The 23,705-nt window shown below is 35.7% G+C and overlaps 1 protein-coding gene across 1 annotated transcript; it reads right to left on the minus strand.

Moving 5' to 3' along the window:
• Nucleotides 1-753: 753 nt before the first annotated feature.
• On the minus strand, nucleotides 754-4,975 carry LOC141674664 (protein TIFY 7-like). The gene is made up of 8 exons (XM_074481372.1): nucleotides 4,749-4,975; nucleotides 3,074-3,112; nucleotides 2,937-2,977; nucleotides 2,396-2,682; nucleotides 2,148-2,238; nucleotides 1,688-2,009; nucleotides 1,249-1,306; nucleotides 754-1,114 (listed from the first exon to the last, which is right to left on the minus strand). The coding sequence occupies exons 1-8, from the start codon at nucleotides 4,834-4,836 to the stop codon at nucleotides 979-981; spliced, it is 1,062 nt and encodes a 353-aa protein (XP_074337473.1). The 5' UTR covers nucleotides 4,837-4,975; the 3' UTR covers nucleotides 754-978.
• Nucleotides 4,976-23,705: the final 18,730 nt, after the last annotated feature.

The following is a 23,705-nucleotide window of genomic DNA, read 5'->3' on the forward strand; positions in this document are numbered from 1 at the left end:
TAAGTTTTATGTGTTGTAATATTTATTTTAATGTTTGAATGTATTCGTAATTTGAATTCAAGAAATGCAATAATATTTATTTAATTACGTTTAAATATTTTTTAATTTAAATTATTATTTAAATAAATAATAATAATATCCTAATATCGGTTAATTGCATTTATAAATACCTGAAATCTAAATTTTATGTAATAAATTAAAAGAAATATATTAAAAATTATTATTTTATTTGAACCGAGATTTAGGCCTGGTCCAAATTTGAACCTTCAAGCCTCTTGGAGTTGGTCATGCAGCGTTGTTGTCTCGAATCTCAACATTTGACGTCTTACCTTTTCACATCAATCATCATAGTTCATAGACCCCGAGAATGAAAATCATTACGGAAAAAAAGGTAAAGATTGATTATGAAAATCATTACGGACAAAAAAAGTACAGATTGATTAATTTTCTCAACTAAATTACATTAAATTTGATCAAATTTCAGTAAATTTTAAAACAAATAAGTGCAAATCGATCAGTTCAAGTACGTTCATTTACTTCTTTTTTCTGAACAAATATACATTATTATCAAATCCTAGTAAATGTTACAAAGGAGGTTAAGTCCGAACCAAAGATGGCAAAAAACATAAAAAAAAAATAGTGAAGTGATGTTCTTGTTTCCAAGTGAACCGTGCAAAATGTAAAGTTTAGCCTAACGCATCTAATCTCATTGAACCTATGTCATTATTAAATATACGACTACAAAGGGAAAGATTTAACCAATGTCCAGAACTGCATTTAGATAAAGTTTCCAAATGTAGCCAAAAACTCTTAGTTCAATATATTACATAACCAGGTTAATGCACAACATGGCCTGTCGAAACGAAGCGTTACTTTAAGTAAAGATTGCTAATATTTATGATAAATCTGAGGACTGGCGTTAGCCTGCTAAACACACATAGAAGTAAGTTTATCGTTTCTGTTTAACACCACTGACATTTAGCAGCGCTTGTTATTCCTGTCCTTTCCAGTACAAACCAGAGTAGCTCCATACCCAGATTTTTCAGAGCGCCATAGAGTGACACTCTCCTCGAATTTCTTGCGGAGGCTGTTGTAAGGTGCTGAACTCATCATCCTAAATGCAAAACAATTACAAGAGTAAAAGTCATTAATTGACACAATCAAGACTAGTCATATGTCATTAACTGTAGATGGCGCGGAAGCTTAGAGTATAAGAATGAATACGTCAGAGTGAGAGTACGGGTTTACCTTTCTTTGCGCTTCTCCAGAAAACGAGCCAAGGATGCCTTGCGCGCTTGTGGTACAGCTGTATAATATATATTTAGCATGTGAGTGACACACTGCTAACCAAGTCTAGGATTGCAATCTATCTATAGATTCGAAGCTTTAAACAAAGGCCCTATTAAGATATTTCCAAGATACTATAAACATCTATTAACAGGGATTCACCAATTATGCCTGGAAATTTAAAAGCTTGATAAAATGATAGGAACCAGCTAGCGTGATTAGAAAGTAATCAGAATCCCTTGCTCATGCACCTCAGCATGAGTGTTCGTGTTCTTTTGCTGCTAAAGATGATGCATATACAATCAAGTGCAAGAAATCTCTTTTCATCTGCTTGAAATTTTGAAGACAGTAAAGGTAAACTAATGATTTTATATGCACTGGAATCACAAAATCACAGTACCTGATTGTGTCATTGTGGTGCCAGCAATATGAACTGGGGTTGCTACCTTTGGAGCTTGGTCAACAGGTGTGCTCAAACCTCTATTGATTTTAGCTAGTCCGTCATTCTTAGTAGAGCCACCACAAGACTGCCTCAATGGATGTGAAGAAAACGTCATGGGGCTGGAGAGCCCAGAGCATGGTGGTGTAATCAAAGGTTGGCTCCGAAAAGCTTCTTGCGCCGCATGATTATTGCTAGGTGCCAAAAGTTGATATCTTGGTTGTGCTGCATTATGATAAGCAGCAGAAGGACCATTGCCAGCCAAAAGCATAATAGCCTGCGCCTGATTGAGATGCCCGGAGTAACAGACGAAAATAAATAATGAAATAATCATTTCTTGAGAAAAAAAATTAACAGCATCAACATCTGAAACACACATGACACACACACACACAAAAGAGAGAGAGGGGAAAGGGAGAACCTTTTCAGGTGAGATATCATCGAAAACATTCACAGTACCCCCGTAAAAGATGGTCATCTGAGTAGGAGCCCCAGAAGTTATTTGATTAAACCTAAACAAGAGAGTTTTCCAATGTAAAAAATACAGTTAAATAATTTAGCACACAAAATTTTGATTTTGTATACACTGAAAAATCTTAAACATAATAAATATACGAGGAGTTTGGCTTAATTGAATCACCTAACAAAATCAAATAAGAGAATCCTTACCTTTCTTCCTTGGTTGACGTCTGAGACGTAAAGTAAGGAATTGAGTGAAAAGCTGTGTCCGGGACCACTCCAAGATAAGGTGATCCTGTGGAAGCAGCAAGATTCTGTCCAGCAACAGCAAATTGTGTCTTAAAGAAAGAGTTGTTCATGGATAGTGAAAGCCCTTGGTTCATGCCAACGAATGCATTTGCATCATGGGGAGAAAAATGCAATGGGTGTGCATTCTGTTGAATGGGATAATTTGTCATTGAGAAAGTTCCACCTTCCCTATTCTGACTGGAGGCTCCCTAATAGGTAAAAAGATATCAGAGAAGACGTGAGAATGAAAATCAATCATCTCACATTAATTTTCCACGTGAGAACAGACAAAATGGCCTTGATTAGAGAGTTACACCAAGTGATATTACACTACATATGTGCATCAATCAAAGCATCAAATTTCAAGCACAGAAAGTACATGAGTTAATATATATACATCTTCCATGATCAGAAAAATTACAGTTGAATAGAATAAAACCCCACATAGATAACAGGATTATACCTGGTTTTCACCCGATTGGCACTTGTTAGAATTGAATGCATCTGTAAGTCATGATAAAGTAGACATAAGCCCTATGTCGAAATCTTATACATTTGCAGTGTTTAGATATTTGAAAGAAGGAAAGAAGCATGTCTTACTAGCCAACGGCAACTCAAGTTGGGGACATCTCAAGAATACTACAGAAGTCGAGATGAACAATACGATGTCAGTGAGATATTATAGAATATTTGAAAAACAAACTGTAAAAGAAAGAACAAAGGCATTCAAGAAATTTGATTTTTTTTGTCAAAGTTTAGTAGTTTAGTAAGCTTAGGTTCCTTTAACCAAAGAATCTTCGGTAACACATCAAATAATCAATTTGCATTAGATGTTTGTGATATCAAATATATCATGATAATTAAAGCATAAATGCGACATGATATCACTTTAATATAAATTTTTAATTATCCAGTCAAGTGAAAAAACAACTGGGTCATACAGAACTCACAGTATAAGGGAAAAGTTCTAGAAATTTGGAAAGCGCGTGCGATTTTTTTAACTTGAAAACAAAAAAAAAGCAGACCAAAGAAATCCATTAGGGTTGATGCTTCATATAGGTCTGAATCCAAAGTTATTACAGTTACATCTGCTACATAAGCACTGAAGAAAGTGGAGCTGTTATCAAAAAGCAGTGAACCACAAGAAAGGGATTATAAGACAGGCCAAACACTGTCGCATACGTGGCAACGGACGTTTCTTCAAAATATCAACTACAAGTAGCGACCTCCGACATCGGCACACTTCTAAAACATATTCAGAAAGTATTTGCATACTCTAAAAATGCTACAATTATTAAGAGAAAAATCCCCTTTTTTTTAAAATTTCTAGTTTTTCTTATGTCTTTCTAGGTGTATGCACTACTGCTCAATCTTCTTCTTCCATAATTCTTAGATGAGACTGGAACACTAGAACTATCATAGGGTCACTGCTGTAATCCCTTGATTCTCTGATCCTTACTTCTTAGTGAACACATATTTAAATCAGGCACAAAATGTAACCACTTTAAAAGAACAGATATATAAAAAAACAACTCGAAACTTTTTTCTTATGGAATTTTTCAGCATTTCCATACAACCTAAGGAATTCCAATTATGGACTAAAACAGTAGTTAGAATCTGAAAACAACCTTGCAATCAATATCTAGCCATTGTAGAGTACAAGCAGTAATTGTTGCATATAATATATAACAAATTAGCTAATACTAGACTATCATGGCAATCCAAAGTTTTGTTTGCTAAATAGCACCAAACTTACAGGGAAATCTTAGTAATATCTAACGGAAATCCTCCTCTTTGAGAATACGAAGCGTCACGACCACATTCCTTAATTACTTCTAGTCTGATATTATCAACAGATATTAAATCTAATAAACTTCAAAACAGAATATACAAATTTAACACAACATCCAAAGAAAATATGCATAAACCTAGTCCAAAATTAGCTTAGAAGTTGGAAGAGCACGAATTGCATCATAGATAAAATCAACATAAATTCATGAACTCTTGAACATAACAATATTTTTTTTTAAGTACAAATGATAATAGTAAAATCATAGTATAATCCTCAAGAGTCTCAAGTAAGAACAATTACATCTTGACAATTGACATTAAGAATAAAACTCACAATTACATAGACTAGAATTAGAACCGAAAGAGAATTACAAGACAATAATCAAGAAATGCATACAAATTATATATACAAAAAAACTTTGAAAAACTCGAGCTCGAACATATGATTATAGGAACAGTTTTTCAAATTACTATGCATATATACCTGGAGAGTCTTTGTATCCAGCAGCAGCCTCTTCTTTGGACTCAATCACAGAATTTTTCGAGTTCAATCCCATAAAATCTCTCTCCATCTCAAACTTTCAAGAACACCCGTAGATTCTTGGTATGATTGAAAGATTATATATTGCTAAAAGCCTAACATAAGCTAATGTTTTGAACTCTTCTCTGCTGGTCGTGGTTTCAATTGCAAAACAAATGAGAAAGAAAGAGGAGAGTTATTATTTTATATTATTAGTATTATTATATTTTACATTTTTCATATATAATATAATATTCTTTGACCCTAGCTTATGGCCTCGTGGGGCATGTTGGATTACGGTAGTCAAGTAACACGTCCAAAAATAACATCATAGTACTTTGTTTACATGAACACGTGTGAGTAAAAATAAACTTACTATTCCGTAATCTCAGTTAACATGTGTGAATAACAACATACGAAAGAAGGATCCTAGGCAACTGTGCTTGACTTTAGTTTGACAAAATTCATGTGAACAGCTCACTTTTTTCTTGCTATAACGTCACACTGCGTTCTTTTTCCAAAGTTAGTATTCGAGTTTTTATATATAATTTGAAAAAAAAAAGTTGAATAATATTAGTTAATTCAATTTATTTTCTCACTTATTCATGTTTATTTGATTATTCATATGTATTATTATTTTACTCTTGGAAAATTATTATTACTAGAAAGTAAAAAATTATTTTTACCAACTAGACTAGCTTTAGATTAGGTAAGAATTAATTTATAATTTTTTTTTGTTAATGATTAGAAAAAATAAAAAAAATTGATCTTGAAAAGTACAAATTTAAAGCTAGTTATTATAAAATTAATTGTTGAAAAATGAAATACTTTAAAACTTGAAGATAAAAATATTTTAAAACAAAAGTTGATAGTGAAGATTTTGTTGGAGCGTCAGGATGACATGTCCTAAGTAACAAAATTTTAAAATGGTGAATAGTTATCAAACTAAATCTTTTATTGTTTTTATATATATGTATATATTTTCAAATATACTAATGTTTCTAAAAAATGTTATAAAGATATTAATACTCATAGAGTGTTATTCCCCTAAAAATAATTTTATAATAAAAATCAGATATTAAAATTAAAAAAAAATCACATCAAAATATAGCACATAAATTGATTATCGTGAGATGGAGAGAAAATATAGTGAAATCGGATTTTAAAAAATACTTATTATTTTACGAAAAAATTAAATTAAAAATGAAGGAGAAAAACTCAAATCTTATACGAAAGAGTGTAGATTAATCTTGTGTTCCCCTAGGGATCATGGGATTAAATTTATCTAGTGGCTTGAATTTAATTTTTAATTTTAATTTTAAGCTTTATCTCTACTTGAGTAAATGCCTTCATATATTAGTAGAATTATAACACTTATTTTTTACCACTAAACAAGGTTGAGTGCACTTTACTTGTGACAAATTTGAATTTCCAATCCACCATCTGTTTTAAAAATGCTTACTTTCTATGAAATATCCATTTTAATCAAAACCTATCTCTTACTTTTTTTCAACAAATCTAACTATTAAATTATTAAAATACAAGCAAGAAAATAGCAATTATTAAATTGAACAATTATAAATGAGTTAATTTATTTAGTATTATTACATAATTTTGATTGATAATTAAAATTAATTTGGATTAATTACTTATCAATATTCTCTAGTATTATTCAATAGTGCAGTAAAAAGAGATCACTTCATTCCGGCTAATTATTTGTCAACATTCTCCAATATAAGAGTATTTCCGATGATGTTGGGTAAATTGGTTGATTAAAATGACATAAAATAGTGGCCGACTATAATGATTGGCTATATTTTAAAAATAATATATTTTTATCATTTTAAGTTATTATAAATATAATGTATAATTTCGATATAATAAATAGATTATGTTTAATTTAACAAGTATGTACATGTTCGATAAATATAATAAATATAGGGATGTTATCTAAAATTTTAACTAATAAAAATACATCATTGCAGTTGATTAATTTTTATATAATCTCTATAATATTTATTTATAGTATCTTTTACACATTTTTAACTAAAAAATTTTATATAGTAAAGATGCTCTTGTCCAATAAGCAGTAAAAGAAGCCCCAGACCCGCCCACAGGGCCTGTGGTAATTGTAACTGAGACACTCAAGGATAAGATAACACGAGATTTGTGGACCGTCGAGTTCGAATAGGTCCGTCAATGGAGCGAAAATCCGATCCGACCCGATTCGATCCGAGACCATTTTAGCGGATATGGATCGACCTATTAAAAATTTGATTCGGGATCCGATCCCATAAGAAATATCCGATTATATATGGAGCGGATATGGATTTAGGCCGATCCGATACGTTCATTTCTATAACCCTAGTTCTTTTACATTTTAGAGCCGCATAACTCCAAATCTCAATTCATATAATACTTCCATTTCGCAACATCAATTTTTTCATAGTTAGCATTAAAATATTGTACAACTCAGTATGTTTTATTTCAAAAAGAGAATTTTAGTTTATAATTTATTTTTTAATTTCATTGTATTTTACTTGTATTTTAATATTTTTTGGAATTATAAATTTTAAATAAATTTTGTAATAAGTTAAGTTAAAAAATAAATGGAACGGATATCCGATCCGAAATCCGTGATCCGAACGGATCCGGATATGGATCGGCCTATAAAAAATTCGGAGCCGATCCGATCCGAATCCGAATCCGAAAAAATAAATGGATATGGATATGGATATGGATTTAGGCCGATCCGATCCAAACCCCTTTTAAGTCCTACTTTAGGTTTTGTTAATTATTTCCATAATTTAGTGAGATCAATTTTGTTGTCAAGATCTTCAATTTATATTTATTTTTTAATGTCACCTAGCTTAAAACATACTTTGATAGCCGAAAATAAAGTGACGATCATCATGGGAACTTAGAACCGTCTTAAATTATAGTTTCTAATTTTATAAATTAATTATATCTAGATCAAATACTACTATTTATTTTATAATGATGATATACACAATCACACTCCATACAGATTAAATTTATTTCTTAATATATATCATTTTATTTTCAAGACAAGTTTTAAAAATATGTGCAATTTTGTTTAAAATTATTTAGATATTTATAATTTAGAAATCGTACATTACTTTTTAATATGGATGTTATAATATTATTCTTAATGTTTTTTTTACTTAAAATTAATTTTTGTAGATTACTTTTACCAGGCCATCCATTTTTATATACTTTCATTATATCGATGTCTCTCTCAATTCTTTATATTTCAAAATTTTCAAAAGTAGCAAAATTATATAATATAAAATTACTTATATTCACTCATTTATTCCGCTACACTTACTTTATACATTAAATATTGATTGGTCTCGTTACTTTTCTCATTTTTCTTATTTTTCTCCATTACTTTACACTTTTTCTTAACTTTTGTGTCAAACTCAATATAAATAATTGGGTGGGGCGGAGTGAGTACAATTTATTTAATTATACTTGTGAAATTTGAAAAGTTGGAGATGAATAGATTGTGATAATAATAATTAATAGTTCTCTTACGGGAGATATATATGTACTTAGTTTAGAAATATAAACAAATTTTTTAAAATAATTAAATTATTAATAAATGACGAGAAAAATATACTAATAATTTTTTTCAAATATAAATAAAATTTAAGTGATTAGTAATAATTTATTAATTATAATATATGTAAATTTATCTGAGCCGGGTTAATCGAGATTAAGTCGAATTCGAGGTGATTTCTAGCTAAACCAGCTGAGTTCGAACTAAATCTAAAAAAGTTCGATTCGACTCATTACTCGTTCAAACTCATTTCCATTCAAAATCGATTTATTTTAAAAAATATATAAAATAAATTGACTTAAATAAACCGATGCTTTGAATTTTGTTTACAAATACTCTCTCCGTTCCAAAATACAAGTCTTATTAATTTTTTACACGTATTTTAAGAAAAATAAAAATAATATCTGCACAAATTATTTTTCAATTTTTTTATAAATAAAAGTATATATATTAAATTTTAATTCAAGTAAAATTTTTTAGAAAAGAGTATTTAGAGATATAATTTTTATACATCTTAAAATACATGTAAAATATTAAGGGGACTTGGAGGAACCGAGGGAGTAGCTCATTTCATTTGCGGCGGCGTAAGAGCAAGTGCAGCGCGGAGCTCCTCGGGACACGTAAAATAAATTGGTCAACACAAAATGGCACTGCAAAGCATCGGAGTGATTCACCAAAACTTGTCAAGTCCCACCACGCCGGGCCTTGGTCTGTTGATTATTTTTTTTATTCACTTTTAAACATCAGTATCAAAATTGATATATAGCTGTTAATAAATACATTGTAATAACAACATATATATAAAACGGTAATATTTCCCCCCTATAAATTGCAATCCCTAAACTACTATTATTTACACTCTTGAATTTTAAAAAAAAATATCTTAGCAAAGATAAATCCAAAAAATACCCCATTTTCAAATCAAAATCCAACTTCTCAAAATCTAAACCCTTAATTTTCATATTCATATTAAAATTCCTATTTTCCAAACCTACAAAACTTAACCTTTAATTCTCAATACCAATTTCCACATTCTTAGAATTCTCAATTTCCATTTTCATATTCTCAAAATTCTCCATATCAGTTTCCATTTCCTCCTTTTTCGAATCCACAATTCGAAACCCATTAAACACCTATCAATATTCAAAATTCTCCGAAAACGCATGTCCCCGCCTTTGGTCATGAAAACATTATTGATCTAAATGATGATGCAATAAATGGCTTATCGCTACCAAATTTAGGCGAAGAACCTTCGGTCCCGTATGAAACGTATATTCAAAACAGTATGCAGATGCGTGATAGACGTGCACATCGTCAACTACAAAATGATTAGTTGAGCACTACGAGAATCATTATTTTTTTACTGTAATGTTTAAAATTTAATGTTGTCTTGTATGTCATTTTTTATTTCATATTTTTTAATAATATGATGCATTTTAATTATTGGAATGTTTTTAATTTTTTATAATATATTTAAAATATTTAATCACTTTAATTTAGTTGTTACAATTTTAACATTACTAATGTAAATTTAAAATCAAATTATAAAATTAATTTACTAAATATATATTATAATATCAATATAAGGAGTCCTACAAAATTTGGAAAGTGGGCTTTGTATTGGATGAGTTAGGGTCACTTTTTTTTAAAACCCACTTCGGGCTGATGTGTCCATTTTTGTCGGTGGAGGGGCGGGGAAGTTAACCGCATCATTGCGTATGCTTTAAGGTGCTAAGGTGCTAAAACTGTAGTAATGAATGCATAAACCAAGTGGTTGATACCCACATGTATCCTATAAGAAATATGAGATGAACATCACACAGAAAACTAGTAGAATTGAAAAATACACATTTCATGAAAATGTGCAATTTATCTGGATTATCAAACAGCACACATTCTGTATGCGCAGTGTTTAACATTTTTATATGTATAAAAAAGCAATATTAGATTATGGGAAATAAAATAATATGTTTAACTATTTTTTTTAATTCATACAATATTTTTGATTAATAATTACTTCCGGACAACAAAACAGACCTAGGATAAGTATATTTTTTTTTATTAGAAGTGTTATACCATAAAATCGTCATGGGTATTTTATCGGATCTTTAAGGAAATGGGTCGGATCACCGCCGAGGAAGAGGACGGACGAGTTCCGGAGTACACGTTTCTGGAGACTAGGGTGCTCCCTATATGGGAGTCGCTTACGACGACCATTGACGATGAGAAGTTATGACGACGATTGGTGAAGTTATATATGAAGGTTTACGATGATCATTACGACGGAGGATTACGACGACCCTGATGGAGGAAGTGTGCGACGACCGCTACGATGACGGTACCACAACGGTCGCTATGGTAGAAGACGACGACGAAGAATGAGTATTTGATATGGAGCCTATGAAGGATGATCTTAAATCAGGGAAGAAGCGGTGAAATGATTAAGAAATGAAGAACGACCCGGCCTCCAGGGAAATATCCATGGACCCCCATAAGGCGCGCCCTTGCTATATGGCCGCTCGGGGTGGCTGTTCTGCAACAAAAGTAAGGTAACAAGGAAGAATTAGCGAGGAGGTTGCTCCCACAACTAAAATGGGAAGTGAACAAAGCATAAAAATCGTATAATGAAGGAAGAGGAGCCCCCATAGGATCTCTCCATGCTTAGGGCGCGCCCTAGGCATGGGATGGGTTATCCTCATCGGGGGCAAGGATGCGCTTTGGCATTTGCGGTAAGTCATGGCTATAGATGCGGTTACGATCGATAGAAGTAGCGGTAGCGAACGGGGATATCCTTCGGCCAGGGAGTTTCCTTGTCTGTGAAGTCCTGAAGTCGTAACCGATCCTTGGGCCTTTGTGACTAGGCCGCATTGTCGGGCAGTCCTAAGGCAAATCAATGTTCGAGTTATAATAGGAAATTGGTTAGACAACTCCTGCTGTGCCACGAAATGAGAAGCCAAGTCCATCTAGGTTTCTTGTTCTCCAAGAACTACGTAGGGCTTGATCCTCTATAAAAGGAAATATGTAGGCATATTGTAGGGGATTGGAAGCGAGAACTCTATACGCCACCACCAAATACCATTGCAATCTCATCCCCCGATTCATCAGAATCACCACACTCCGACGACTTTCACGGTGAAAGACCACCACTACAGATCTTGATTCCGGCCGCGAACCTCAAATATTTGTTAACCAAATTCCTACGTTAACAAATTGGCGCTAGAAAGAGGGGCTTTAACTAAATCGAATCTTAGGAGGAAAAGATGTCCAACAGTGGTGGAAACTCTCGTGACAATGGCTACAACTCTAATGAAGATGGACGGTATGAAGAACGTGGAACTCTGTTAGTTAGCGGAGCATCGCAGGTTCTCATCAGCAACGCAGATATGATGGAACAACTTCATCGAATGGGCGATGCATTGGATAGTTTTCACTCAAGATTGAGTACTACGCGGAGTAGGAAGATAAGAAGAGGCCGTCGCAAAACCCGATCTGGTCTAACACGTAGGAAAGAGAGAGAGGTGCTTCAGATGGTCGTGGACAAGCTGAGGTTAGACATGTACCAATAACTTCATGAAGATTGAATAATTCTGAGGATACTGCTTCAATCATTGAACTCGTGGGTGAGGATACAGACGGACGCAACAAGCAACATGAAGATGGACGCTTTAAGCGATAGGGAAATGTACGCTTAAAGCGACATAAAGATGGACACTTCAAGCAACATGAAGTTGGACGCTAAGATCAAGATCAACATGAAGATGGAGGCTTCAAGCAACATGAAGATGAACTCTATGATCAAGATCAACATGAAGAAGGACGCTACCAGCAGCATGAACATGAAGATGGGCGTTACCAGCAACTCGAACATGAGGATGAACGCTACGATATGCGCGGAACTCCGCTAGTTAGAGAAACGCCACCCATGCACATACGCAATACCGATGTAATGGAACAATTCTATTGCATGGGCGATATGCTAAATCGCTTTGGAGAAAAACTAAGCTCCATTGAAAAAAGTGAGAAGAAGAAGGATGAATGTTATTCTCACAAGCATCGCTCCAAGAGAGCTTCTGCTCAGGGAATATTCAAGGAGAAGTATGAAGAGCAAAAAAAGGAAGGTCGTGTATCCCACGATAAACGCTTTCATGGGGTAACACCCCGTCGTTTGCAGTATACTGAAGATGTTCCAAATGTAGAAATCTCATATGATGAACAAAGGTTTCAACCAAAGTCAAATCAAGAGCAAGGGATGGTCCCACATACACATCGCTCAGGACATACTGATAGCGAGATTTGTCGCGATGATCTGAATATTGAGAAATAACGAAGAAGGTTATCTCGTTTGAAGGAGCGTCTTGGCATCCAATTAAGCGACGGAGTTCTGAAGAGGCGAATTCTGGAAACACAAAAGAATGGAGATTAACATGAGTAGGGCTTCCTAGGCGTACATATACTCCCCTCACAAGGGAAGAAAGACTTTGTGACAGTGAATACCCTCATCCGGAAAAAAGGTAAAGTAGCTTTGAATATAAAAGGAAAGTAAAAGAATCTGAAGACGTCAGTTGTAGGAGCCATAATTGGGGAAGTAGAGGCGATACCCAGAGTGGCTCATACCGATAACAATGGAGGCATTGAGCACACACCTCAATACTTAATGGTGGAAGAAGGCCATAAGATGAATATCAAGAGTCAGTGAGCCGACAAAGGATTAATGCTCAGAATTCTACACGTCAACAATCAAAAGTAGTAGTGCCATCGCAGTCGCAATATATTGCACCGACGCAGCCGCAATGAGTCATGCCTCACCCACAAATTATTTTATCAACGCAACTGCAAGTTGTGATGCAAACTCAAACTCAGATTTCTACCCGCGGTCTTGCAGCAATCTAATACTCAGAACATACCTGGAATAGGAAACGCCAACGTGGATGATTTAAGAAAGCTATTATCACACTTGGAAGGTGGGAAGGTCAAAACTTTCGCACAAAATACGTAGCCTTTCACCTCTGTGGTTAGGGAGACCACGACGGAGATCACATAATACGATCTTCGTCCAGGGGGTCGAACAAAATTTGAAGATTGCGCCAACAGCTATGAAGTAACTAAGTTGTATGGAAATTCGGATTTATTGGGAGGAGAATGCTTCAAAAAGAAGGAAGAAGATCGTAAAGGAGATTCTACATGAAGGAAATCCCCACAAACTGCCTTGATAAGGATATCGGAGGCTAAAATCACTTTCAACAATTTTCAAAAGACTTCGTTGATCGTACATGTCCGTATATCTAGGATGTGTCCCTAAGGTAACATTTAAAGTTTAATTTTACTTAAATATTCACATGTGGAGAATCATGTACAGTTCAACTGCTTGAAGTTCCGGAAGAACCGATAAGGATTTTCTCGTTTGAAGAATCACTTGGACAAACTTTTTGAACGGTAAACGCCCCTTTCGAGGTAGACGCGTCTCCTATATAAGACGCACCCTCTAAGAATGAATCCCCTTATCGAGGTAGACGTGTCTCTTATACATGACGCACCCTCTAAGGATGAATACCCTTGTCGAGGTAGACGCGTCTCTTATATAGGACGCACCCTCCACGGATGAATCGCCTTGTCGAGATAGACGCGTCTCTTAAACATGACGCACCCTCCTAGGATAATTCCCCTTGTCGAAGTATGACGCTCCTCTAATAGAGGAAGCTCTCTTCAACATTAATTTCAGAAGTATTCCTGATCTTGAAAAACTTTAGAGTGATTCTGCATCATGCATTAACAAGCTAAGGATGAGTCTGATACTTGAGGTAAACTGTGGCTATATCTGCATTCGTAATCAAAGGAAACAACTGATAGCGAAATGTTATTCTTATTTAAAGGTACATTATCCGTGAAGTGTTGTGATTATGGATGAGCCTTGGGCCTTTGCGATTGAACCTCATAGTTGGAAGTTTCTAAAGCTAGAAGAAGACCTCACTAAATGGAAGTTCCGTAAAAAAAGATGAGGAGCCAGCGCAAAGCAATGGAAGTTCCGTAAAAAAAGATGAGAAATCAATGCACAGCAATGGAAGTTCTGTCAAAAAGACGAGAAATCTATGCAAGCTCTTGAAGGTGAAAAGATGGAATAAAAGCTCGATCTCTGTTTGTGCATACTTTTTGGTTTATACAACGCTGAAGTTATGAATGAGAATTGGGGAGTCCTCATGTAAGGCGCAGCTTCGGCCCCTTAATCGCTTATATATATTATAGTTGATTCAAGTAGGGCTTAGCCTGAATGGTAGACTAGTAGCAATAAAATTCCTCTTCACTTAGGAGGGTAGTACAAACGCTAGAGCGCATTAAGCTATTAAGCTAAAGTTTGCTAAAGTGTGTTGCGCATCATTGATGAAATTTTCAAGTTTTTTATTTCAAGACATGAAGATTAACTCTCGTCGTTATGTTTATTTCAAGACGTGAAGTGCAAATAAAAAGACGTATGAAAGTCGAAGATAATTTCCGAACATATTAATAATAAAAACATTTCAAGTAAACAAGAAGAAGCAAAGCCTCACGAAAGAGCCATATACTCCTTAGGGCGCACCCGAAGAATGATTCTATCCAAGGAAAAAAATTTAGAGTCACTTCATTATAATTACAAGTTCCTTGGTTGTTTAACTTTTATAAGATGAAAATATTCTAAGATAAAAGTGAAACGATAACAATAAGGAAACACATATGAAGAACATAAGACGTAGAAGGTCTAGCAAGCACACCCTTATGCTCGGGGGTCGGGAGGAGATAGTCTAGGAGAGGAGAACCCACGGTGGAAGGAACATCATCCGCAGAAATAACAACGTCCTCAGTCGCAACAACACCAGATGCTTCGGCTATGAAGCCTACCATACTTTCTGCTGTTACAAGCATGCACGAGGTCTGAACATACCAATGGCCAAGTCTTTAGGCGATCCTCCTAACAGCGATATCCTTGGTATTTTCCACCTTGAGGTCATTGACGTATGGGAATGTTTCCGCATCAAAGTAACTGAAGTCATAATCAGGATTGTTCATAAAGAATCCCCTTGTTGATCTAAGCTTGAAGCTTACACTTTTCAACCATACATACATCAACTACGACATCCAAGATAAGATCCAACCTCTTTTCGAGGAGCAAGATCAAGTAGTACATGACATGTAAAATATGGAATAAAGCACACAAGATAGAGATGCATGTGTATCACCGCAGATGAAGAATGGATAACACAGAGTTGCAAGTGAAGAATGTCTGGGGCATGACAAATATTCATATATGAAAACACAAGTAGAGGTGACACAACGAGGAATACGAGAACAAAAATCAAAGGCTTTGATTTCTAGGAGGTTCACCCCTTAGGGCGCGCTCCGAAGGTGTGTAATCCCTAGGCGCGCCTAGCACCTACCGTATGAGGAGGGAAGATCCTTTAAGGAAGCTATAATATTCATTTTCTTCACGAAAACTCTTTTCTTACACTTTAAACCCATATTGGAATGGATAACTCCAATTTTCCTAAGGTTATCATCCGTAAAAGGAGTTTCGAGACTAAAGTCTTCAAGGGAAGGAGAAGTACAACATCCGCTTTCTCCGCTGCCGCACTAATTAACTTCTTCAACCTCTTATCATCTATTTTAAAGAAAAAGAGTTGACCTTATCAAAAAAAGAAATATTGATATGACGCCAAATGAAAGACAAGTTAGGGAGACGTATGGACATCCAAGTTAAACTGACATATTGCAATGACGACGAAGACTGAAGAAATAAGCAAACTCCCTTGCAGTTGGAATACCAAGCTTATGGAAATCATACAACACGAATAAAGATAACGCTAAATTCCAATTGTTGAGAGACAACTGGAGAGGCGCCACATCGAACCAATGCAAAATACACCCGAATGAAGGATGAAGATATGCGCTAAAGCCAAACTCGACCAATTTTAAGGAGATAACCATCAGAGGAATCCTGAAGTTATAGTTGTAGTTGAATAAGTAACATCTCATGAAGGAAACTGGACGAATTTATATGCACTCCATAATGTAGTACTCAATTGCATAACTAATCTGAGCATTCGACGCTCGCGACGCCGTATAACACATTTTTAAAGACAAGACGTGTTTCCGCGACAGCTCCGGGCGCCTCAGCAGCCCCGGCCGCGGGTAGCAGCATCGGGCCCCATAACAGCCCCTGCCGCGCCAGCATCCCTGGGCGCTATAGTAGCCTCATGCGCCATAGAAGCCCCGAGTGCCGCAACACGTAAAGAAAAAGGGCCCTTCAGGAGCCTTTCATCCCGGAAAACATGTTGAAGGTGTCGTTCTGTAGTCTTGCGGGTTATCCGCGTAAGGGAACGGTCGTAAACATTTAGTGTGTGCTTTGGGAGCCCTGTCTCCGTTTTCGGCGGGTTGTCCTCGACGGAAGACCTTGGGGTTATCTCGCACTTTGCACTTCTACGCTTGGGCTCACTTTTTCAGTACTTTGATGGGTTATCCTCATCGGGGGAAAATGATGCGCTTTGACATTTGCGGTAAGTCATGACTATACATGCAGTTACGATCGACGGAAGTAGTGGTAGCGGAATGGGATATCCTTCGGCGGGGGAGTTTTCTTGTCCATGAAGTCCTAAAGTCGTAATTGAGCCTTGGGCCTTTGTGACTAGGCCGCATCGTCAGGCACTCTTAAAGCAAATCGATATTCGAGTTATTATAGGAAGTTGTATCGACAAATTCTATTGGGCCACAGAATGAAAAGCCAAGTCCATCTAGGTTTCTTCTTCTCCAAGAACTACTTAGGGCTTTATCCTCTATAAAAATAGGTACGTAGGCACATTGTGGAGGATTGAAAGCGAGAACTCTATACGTCATCACCAAACACCTCTGCGATCTCAGCCCATGATTCATCAGAATCACCACACTCCCACGACTTTCACTGCGAAGGACCACCGTTGCAGATCTTGATTCCGGCCGCGAACCTCAACTCTTTGTTAACCAAATTCCCCCGTTAACAAAAATTTAATGATTTCTGTTCTTTCTTTTTTATTTATTTCTATTTTCAACTCTTTAATGAGAGTATTGCAAAGTCTAGACTCTAGATCACGGTTCAAAATACTAGATTGACGTGCTAATCTCCATGACAAAATTAAAATTAATTTATAAACTTAAGAGGTGATAAATTATACCCTCCTAAAAACCTTATATATTTTTTAATTTTATAAATGACAGATATCTTATGTAGGTTTCTAGTCTACATCAAATCAGTTCCCCCTTTGTTACTAAAAAAACTCATTCAGACACTAGCGGAGCCAGCCATAAACGATAGTGGGGGATTTTTTTTAATAAAACAGTGATTCCTCCATCTCATATTACATGTCTGTTTTGAAAAATATACGAATATTAAAATTTTAAAAAATTGCCCTTAAATTTGTATAGAAATAAAAAATGAACAAGTAATTTAAAAGAAACATGGATATTAGGACGGTATATTGGAACATAGATAGTATAATTCATAATAGTTTATAATCAAAAATAGTACTACACTAAACCCAGCAAGCCACAGCGGAGGGAGATTGGGGCAGATGGGGTCACGAACCCTAGACTTTATAAATTTTTGATACATTTATATATAATATATATGCATGGATGTATATTACCTAACTGGTTGATTTTGTTAAAATGGTATTTGTTTTGATTAATAAGAATAATAATCTTTTGATCGGGTTCGTTCATAACTTTAGCTAGTACTCCCTATGTCCCATTCATTTTTATACACTTTCCATTTTTGGATGTCCCATTCAATTCTATACATTTAAACTTATCAAAAATAGTAGAAATTTTATAATATGAAAATCAACTACACCCACTACTTTCTCCCATTACACTCACTTTATTCATTAAATATTGAATGGCCCCCCCACTTTAACCAACTTTATACTTTTTTTCATTAAATTACACTTTTTCTTTCTCTCTCATCCCACTATCTTAACAAAACTAACATTATTTTATTATATTTCTTGTCCTCCGTGCCCAAACCATTTGTATACAAATGGTTGGGACGGAGGGAGTACTATTTTTGGTTATAAATAGGGTTGTAAAACGATACTGGACCCAAATCAGGACACTATGAAAATAAAATGATCCAAGACTTGAGTAAAGGGGTACCTGATAAGTGGCATTTTATACCACTTAGAGCGTCTTATAATAGCTTGAATTGGTGTCTTAAAATCAAGTATTTTGTGTATTTGATGCGTTTTTCTAGTGTTTGTGCATTTCAGGATATTAATTACATTTCGGAAGAGATTTCATCAATAATAAGCCTTGGCGTGTGTCTAGCATTGCAAGAGGGAATATAGGAGCAAATTACAGCGAAGAAATGGAGGAAAAATAGATCAGTTTCCAGAAGGGGGCTGAGCGCCCGCCCAGGAATGCTGAGCGGCCGCGCAGGGTCGTATTTTCAGATTAATTATTTTAGACTCCTATTTATGTTTGGCTTCCAACTTCAGAGTTGTCTGGGCTTTATGGGACTTCTATATAAGTAGATTTCAGAGACGTTTCAAAAGAGGTTGGATCATTGTATTAATCGAAGAGCGAGGAGATAAGGAAGAAGACCGTTTTAGCACACCGCAACGAAGAGGAAGCATATTTTCTTGTGATTCTTTATTTCGTTGTAACGTTGGATGCTAGTTTTCTTTACTTTGAACCTAATTACTCTTGTGACGTACTCTGGTTTAATATAAGTAGTTTTAGTTATTATTCTCGTGTGTTATTATCATGTTTTCATATGAACCCATAATGACGATGAGTGCTATCATGGGCTAATCGTGATCATGGGGTCGTAACGGATTTACTATGGAATTCTTTAGTTAGTTGTTTAATACCTTAGTGTGTGATGATTGTATGATATCTAGTATAGGTTGTGCGTATTCGTCTTATGTGTATCGCGAACATATAAGATAGGGTGTTAATCTCTTGTAAAGCGACGGTGGATCTTGAGATTTAGAACTTGCCATGCTAGCATAGGTTCATGTAAGAGTATGCATGATTAGTGGGTAACTCTAACCGTTTTATTCGCCCTGTGTAATCAAAAGAAATAACTTGAACTTAAATCGTTATGTTGTCAATTTCTGTAGACATATAGGGACTCAACATAATTGATGCATATTCAACTTCTATCTTAATTATGGATGCTTGGTAGAATGGTATTAGTACAATGAAAGTTGGCTTTTATCAGTTTCGTGTTATTCGATTAATATCATCACTGTTGCATGCTAAGGGTAATAACAATGACTATTGAAGGAAGTAGTAATGAAGTTGTGATCTCATGAGTGTTTTAATATTGTTAGTTCAAGTGTTAATTAAGTGCTTAATTCTAGTAGTTAATAATTAATTAATCAAATCTAAGTGTTATTGTCTTGACATTGAGAAGTAATCATACATTGGTGAGTGAGTTTAATTGAACATAATTAGTCTGAGTCTCTGTGGGAACGAACTAGAAAGTATTCTATATTACTTGCGAACGCGTATACTTGCGTGTGTTATTAGTGCGTGTTTTCGCCCTAACAGTACCTGGTATTGCCCGGATCATTTTACACCCCTAATTATAAACTATTATCAATTATATTTCCTATGTTCTAATATACCGTCCTAATATGCATGTCTATGTTAAATTACTTGTTCATTTCTTATTTCTATACAACTTTAAGGGCAGTTTTTTAAAATTTTAAAATTTGTTATTTTTTCAAAATAGACATGTAATATGAGATGGGAGAAACACTGCTTTATTATTTTTTTGCCCCCATGCCGTTTATGGCTGACTCCGCCATTGCCAGCAGGTCAAAAAATTAGTATCCTTATTAATCAAAATAAATACCTTTTTAACAAAATCAACCAGCTAGGTTATACATACATGATATGTATTATATATATATCAAAAATATAAAAAGTCCAGTGGTCCCATGACCCCACCTGCCTCAATCTCGCTCTATCACTGCCTTCAGATATACGCATACAAATTCGAAGAAGTGGCTAACCCCTTGCCACTTTTACCAGATACTCTTAGACGAGTTCAAGAAGATATGAACCTAATTCTTGCGGGTGGTTCTACTAGGCATGAACCTGGTCCAAGTCAAGGTGCAGCTTTATCTTACTTTTCCAAGCAATCTCAAACAAAGTCTCTTGATTCTGTTACCAAGCAAGGTAATGCTCCTACTCCTGTTCTTGAAGATTTGCAAGATAATTTCCAGGTTCATAATGGTATCTTGACTGTTTTTGTCCCTAAAGACATTGATAGTGCTAATGTTGCTAATGTTGATAATGTCGAACCCCCCCTGTTTTGGATAATTGGAGCTCTATTGTTGCTAAAAATATTCCAACCGTGGGCACAAGTCACAACCATAATGTCCAAATTACTTTCAATGAGGATGGTTCTGCAACACTTAAACCACCTAAGGAATTTCTTGTGAATGCCAGAAAAATGTGGAGTACTAGCATTATAGGGCACTTTATTGGTGGTAGCTTTGATTTTAAGTATGTTTGAGACTTTACATTCAAATTATGGAAAAACAAAGGTTTGTCCAGAGTGTTTTATAGTTCCAAAGGTTATTTCACTTTCAAGTTTGCCTCGGTTCAAGAAAAGAATGAAATCCTGGCCTTAAATTCGATTCAAATTGGTGGTAGAACAATGTATTTGGCTCCATGGATGGAGGCAAATAAATTCAAAAAGAATGTGATTGAAGCAGTCCTTTGCTGGGTTAAATTTGAAGAAGTGCCCCATTCTTATTGGTCTCGGGAGGGCCTTACTTTCATAGCCAAAGCAGTTGACACACCTTTGAAGTTTGATGAATTTACAGCAAAATTCGAGCCTACAAAATACGCTTATGTTCAAGTAATGCTATCCTACTCTAGTCCAAGGCCAGACTTTATCTGGTTTCCAGTTTAGGATGATTGTGGTGAAGAAGAGCTTGTTAAAGTTAGCATCATTTACCCTCAATTGCCTTATTCCTGTAGTCACTGTCAAGCATTTGGGCACTCATTCTCCAGGTGCATTCATAATCCCAATGCAGTCAAACTAGCTCCTAAGAATAGGCCTGGAGGAATCAATCAAAGGGCTGCGAAAATTACAAAGACAAATAATCATAGCAAGGCAACAAACCCAGTTGATAAAGGCCAAGATTAAGAAACTGGAAATTTGGCAGACTTGACTGATGTGAACCCAGTAGTCTTTGGTGAATTTTTGGGCTGTGATTTAGTTCTTGATGGTGATCAGACTCTGGATGATGTTCAGACTCATGAAGACACTGATGTATTTCAGAATGGTGATGACTTAGAGATTTTTGACAAGGATTTGGACAACAATGTCCCGGTGGATAATTTGGAGAATCTGGAGAATCCTGATCAGGAAATTATCACAGTTGGCTTGGTGAATACCACAGCTCAGACAGATCCTTTGTTGGAACCCATTGGCACAGCTGTTGACAGAATTGTTGAAATTATTATAACAAAATCACCAGGCTAAAAAAGGAGGAGGGGTCGTAGCCAGGATGCTGCTCGAGTGCAGTCTTTGTCTGCAGCGCCCCCAACACCTACAACACGCGCAGCGCCTCCGGTGGCTGCAGCACCCAAAGCTCAAACCCACCCTGTTATCATTGCACTTAAAGCTCCCAATGCTGATTTGATTGACGAGGATGGATTTACCAAGGTTGTGAACAGGAAAAGCCCAACATATAAAAGGAGTCCCAAACTGGTTGTTCAACCAGTAAGTCTCAGACGTTTGCAATGAATTTTGCATCTTGGAATGTAAGGGGCATCAACAAAGCCCCTCACCAAAAAAAGTTGCAAAATTTTATTTCTACTAATAAGGTAAATCTTATGGGAGTCCTCGAAACTAAAGTCAAGAGTGACAAGTCTATGGTAATTTCGAAGAAAATTAGAAGAGATTGGAAGTGGTTATTTAATTATAATCATCATTATAATGGTCATGTTTGGGTTGGTTGGAATCCCAATGTGTGGGATATTTCTATTCACTCTATGTCTAGCCAAGTTGTCACTTGTAATGCTACTTTTTTAAAAAGAATATCTCTAGTTTGGTTTCATTTGTGTATGCTCACAATGATGCAATTGATCGTGTTCCTCTTTGGGATTATTGCTTATCTTTGAGCACTACTACTCTACCTTGGCGTCTCCTAGGTGATTTTAATTGTGTTGTTAATCTTGCTGAAATATCTGGTGGCAGGGAGCATTGGACTCTGGATATGCAAGTTTTCAAAGAATGTCTTGCAGACTGTGGTCTTGACAATGTTCGTACGGTGGGGGCATTTTCACTTGGACGAACAAACGTGCCAACAATCCAGTGTTCAAACGTTTGGATAGAATAATTGCTAATGGTGTGTGGTTTAATTTATTTATTGAGGGTAATGTCTTTGTAAAACCACGAGGGCTCATGTATCACAATGCTATCTTATTTGAGGAACCAATACAGCTGCAAAAGGTTAACAAACCTTTCCAGTTCTTCAACTATATGATTGACATTCCAGGCTTTCATGCTGCTGTTGACAAGGCTTGGTCCTTGCCTTGTTCAGGTTCTTGTTATGCTCAGTTCGCTTCTAGGTTAAGAGAAACCAATTTGTTACTTCGACAACTTAACATGATCCATGGTGATGTTTCCTCTAGTATTTTGGTTGCTAGAGCTAATCTTGAAGAACTTCAGGTGTGCATGCTCAATAATGGGGATCCCTCTCTTCTTGTCTTAGAGAAGGACTTGATTTAATAAACTCAATGTGGCTCTTGCCGAGGAGGAGTCTCTCTTTCTTCAAAAATCAAGAGTGAAGTGGATGGGGCTTGGGGATGGAAACAATGCATTCTTCCACCAACAATGTAAAGCAAATTGGAATCATAACAAGGTCTTAGCTCTTGAGGACGACTCTGGAACCTTGGTTCATGGCCAGTTGCCTTGTGCAAACTTAGCAGTCACTTACTTCAAAAATCTGTTGGGGTCGGAGATTGTTCACTCTCACATTGATTTAGAGTCTTTTGATTGCAAGGTTCTTACTGACACTCAAGCTTCTTTGCTTAGTGCTACGGTTACTGATGCTTTAATTCTAGACACTTTGAAGAAAATGAAGAAAAATAAGGCTCCTGGCCCTGGTGGAGTCAATGCAGAGTTTTTCTTAGCCACTTGGAGCACCACAGGTCCGGATGTTTGTGCTTCTATTAAGCACTTCTTTGAGACTGGGTTCCTTCCATCAGGTACAAACTTCACCCTTATTTTTATCATTCTTAAGGTCGACTCTCCCACTAGAATGAGTGACTTTAGACCTATCTCCCTTTGTACTGTCATGTACAAATGTATA

The sequence above is a fragment of the Apium graveolens genome, chromosome 1 (assembly GCF_009905375.1).
Source record: "Apium graveolens cultivar Ventura chromosome 1, ASM990537v1, whole genome shotgun sequence".
Taxonomy (NCBI): Eukaryota; Viridiplantae; Streptophyta; class Magnoliopsida; order Apiales; family Apiaceae; genus Apium; species Apium graveolens.

Excerpts from the sequence above, each read along its gene's own strand:
- LOC141674664 (XM_074481372.1), bottom strand. The coding sequence starts at position 4,836 with ATGGAGAGAGATTTTATGGGATTGAACTCGAAAAATTCTGTGATTGAG. Across the intron at positions 3,113-4,748 it reads TGGATACAAAGACTCTCCAG|TATTCTTGAGATGTCCCCAA; the intron begins GTATATATGCAT and ends CGACTTCTGTAG. Across the intron at positions 1,115-1,248 it reads CTGGAGAAGCGCAAAGAAAG|GATGATGAGTTCAGCACCTT; the intron begins GTAAACCCGTAC and ends TTTTGCATTTAG.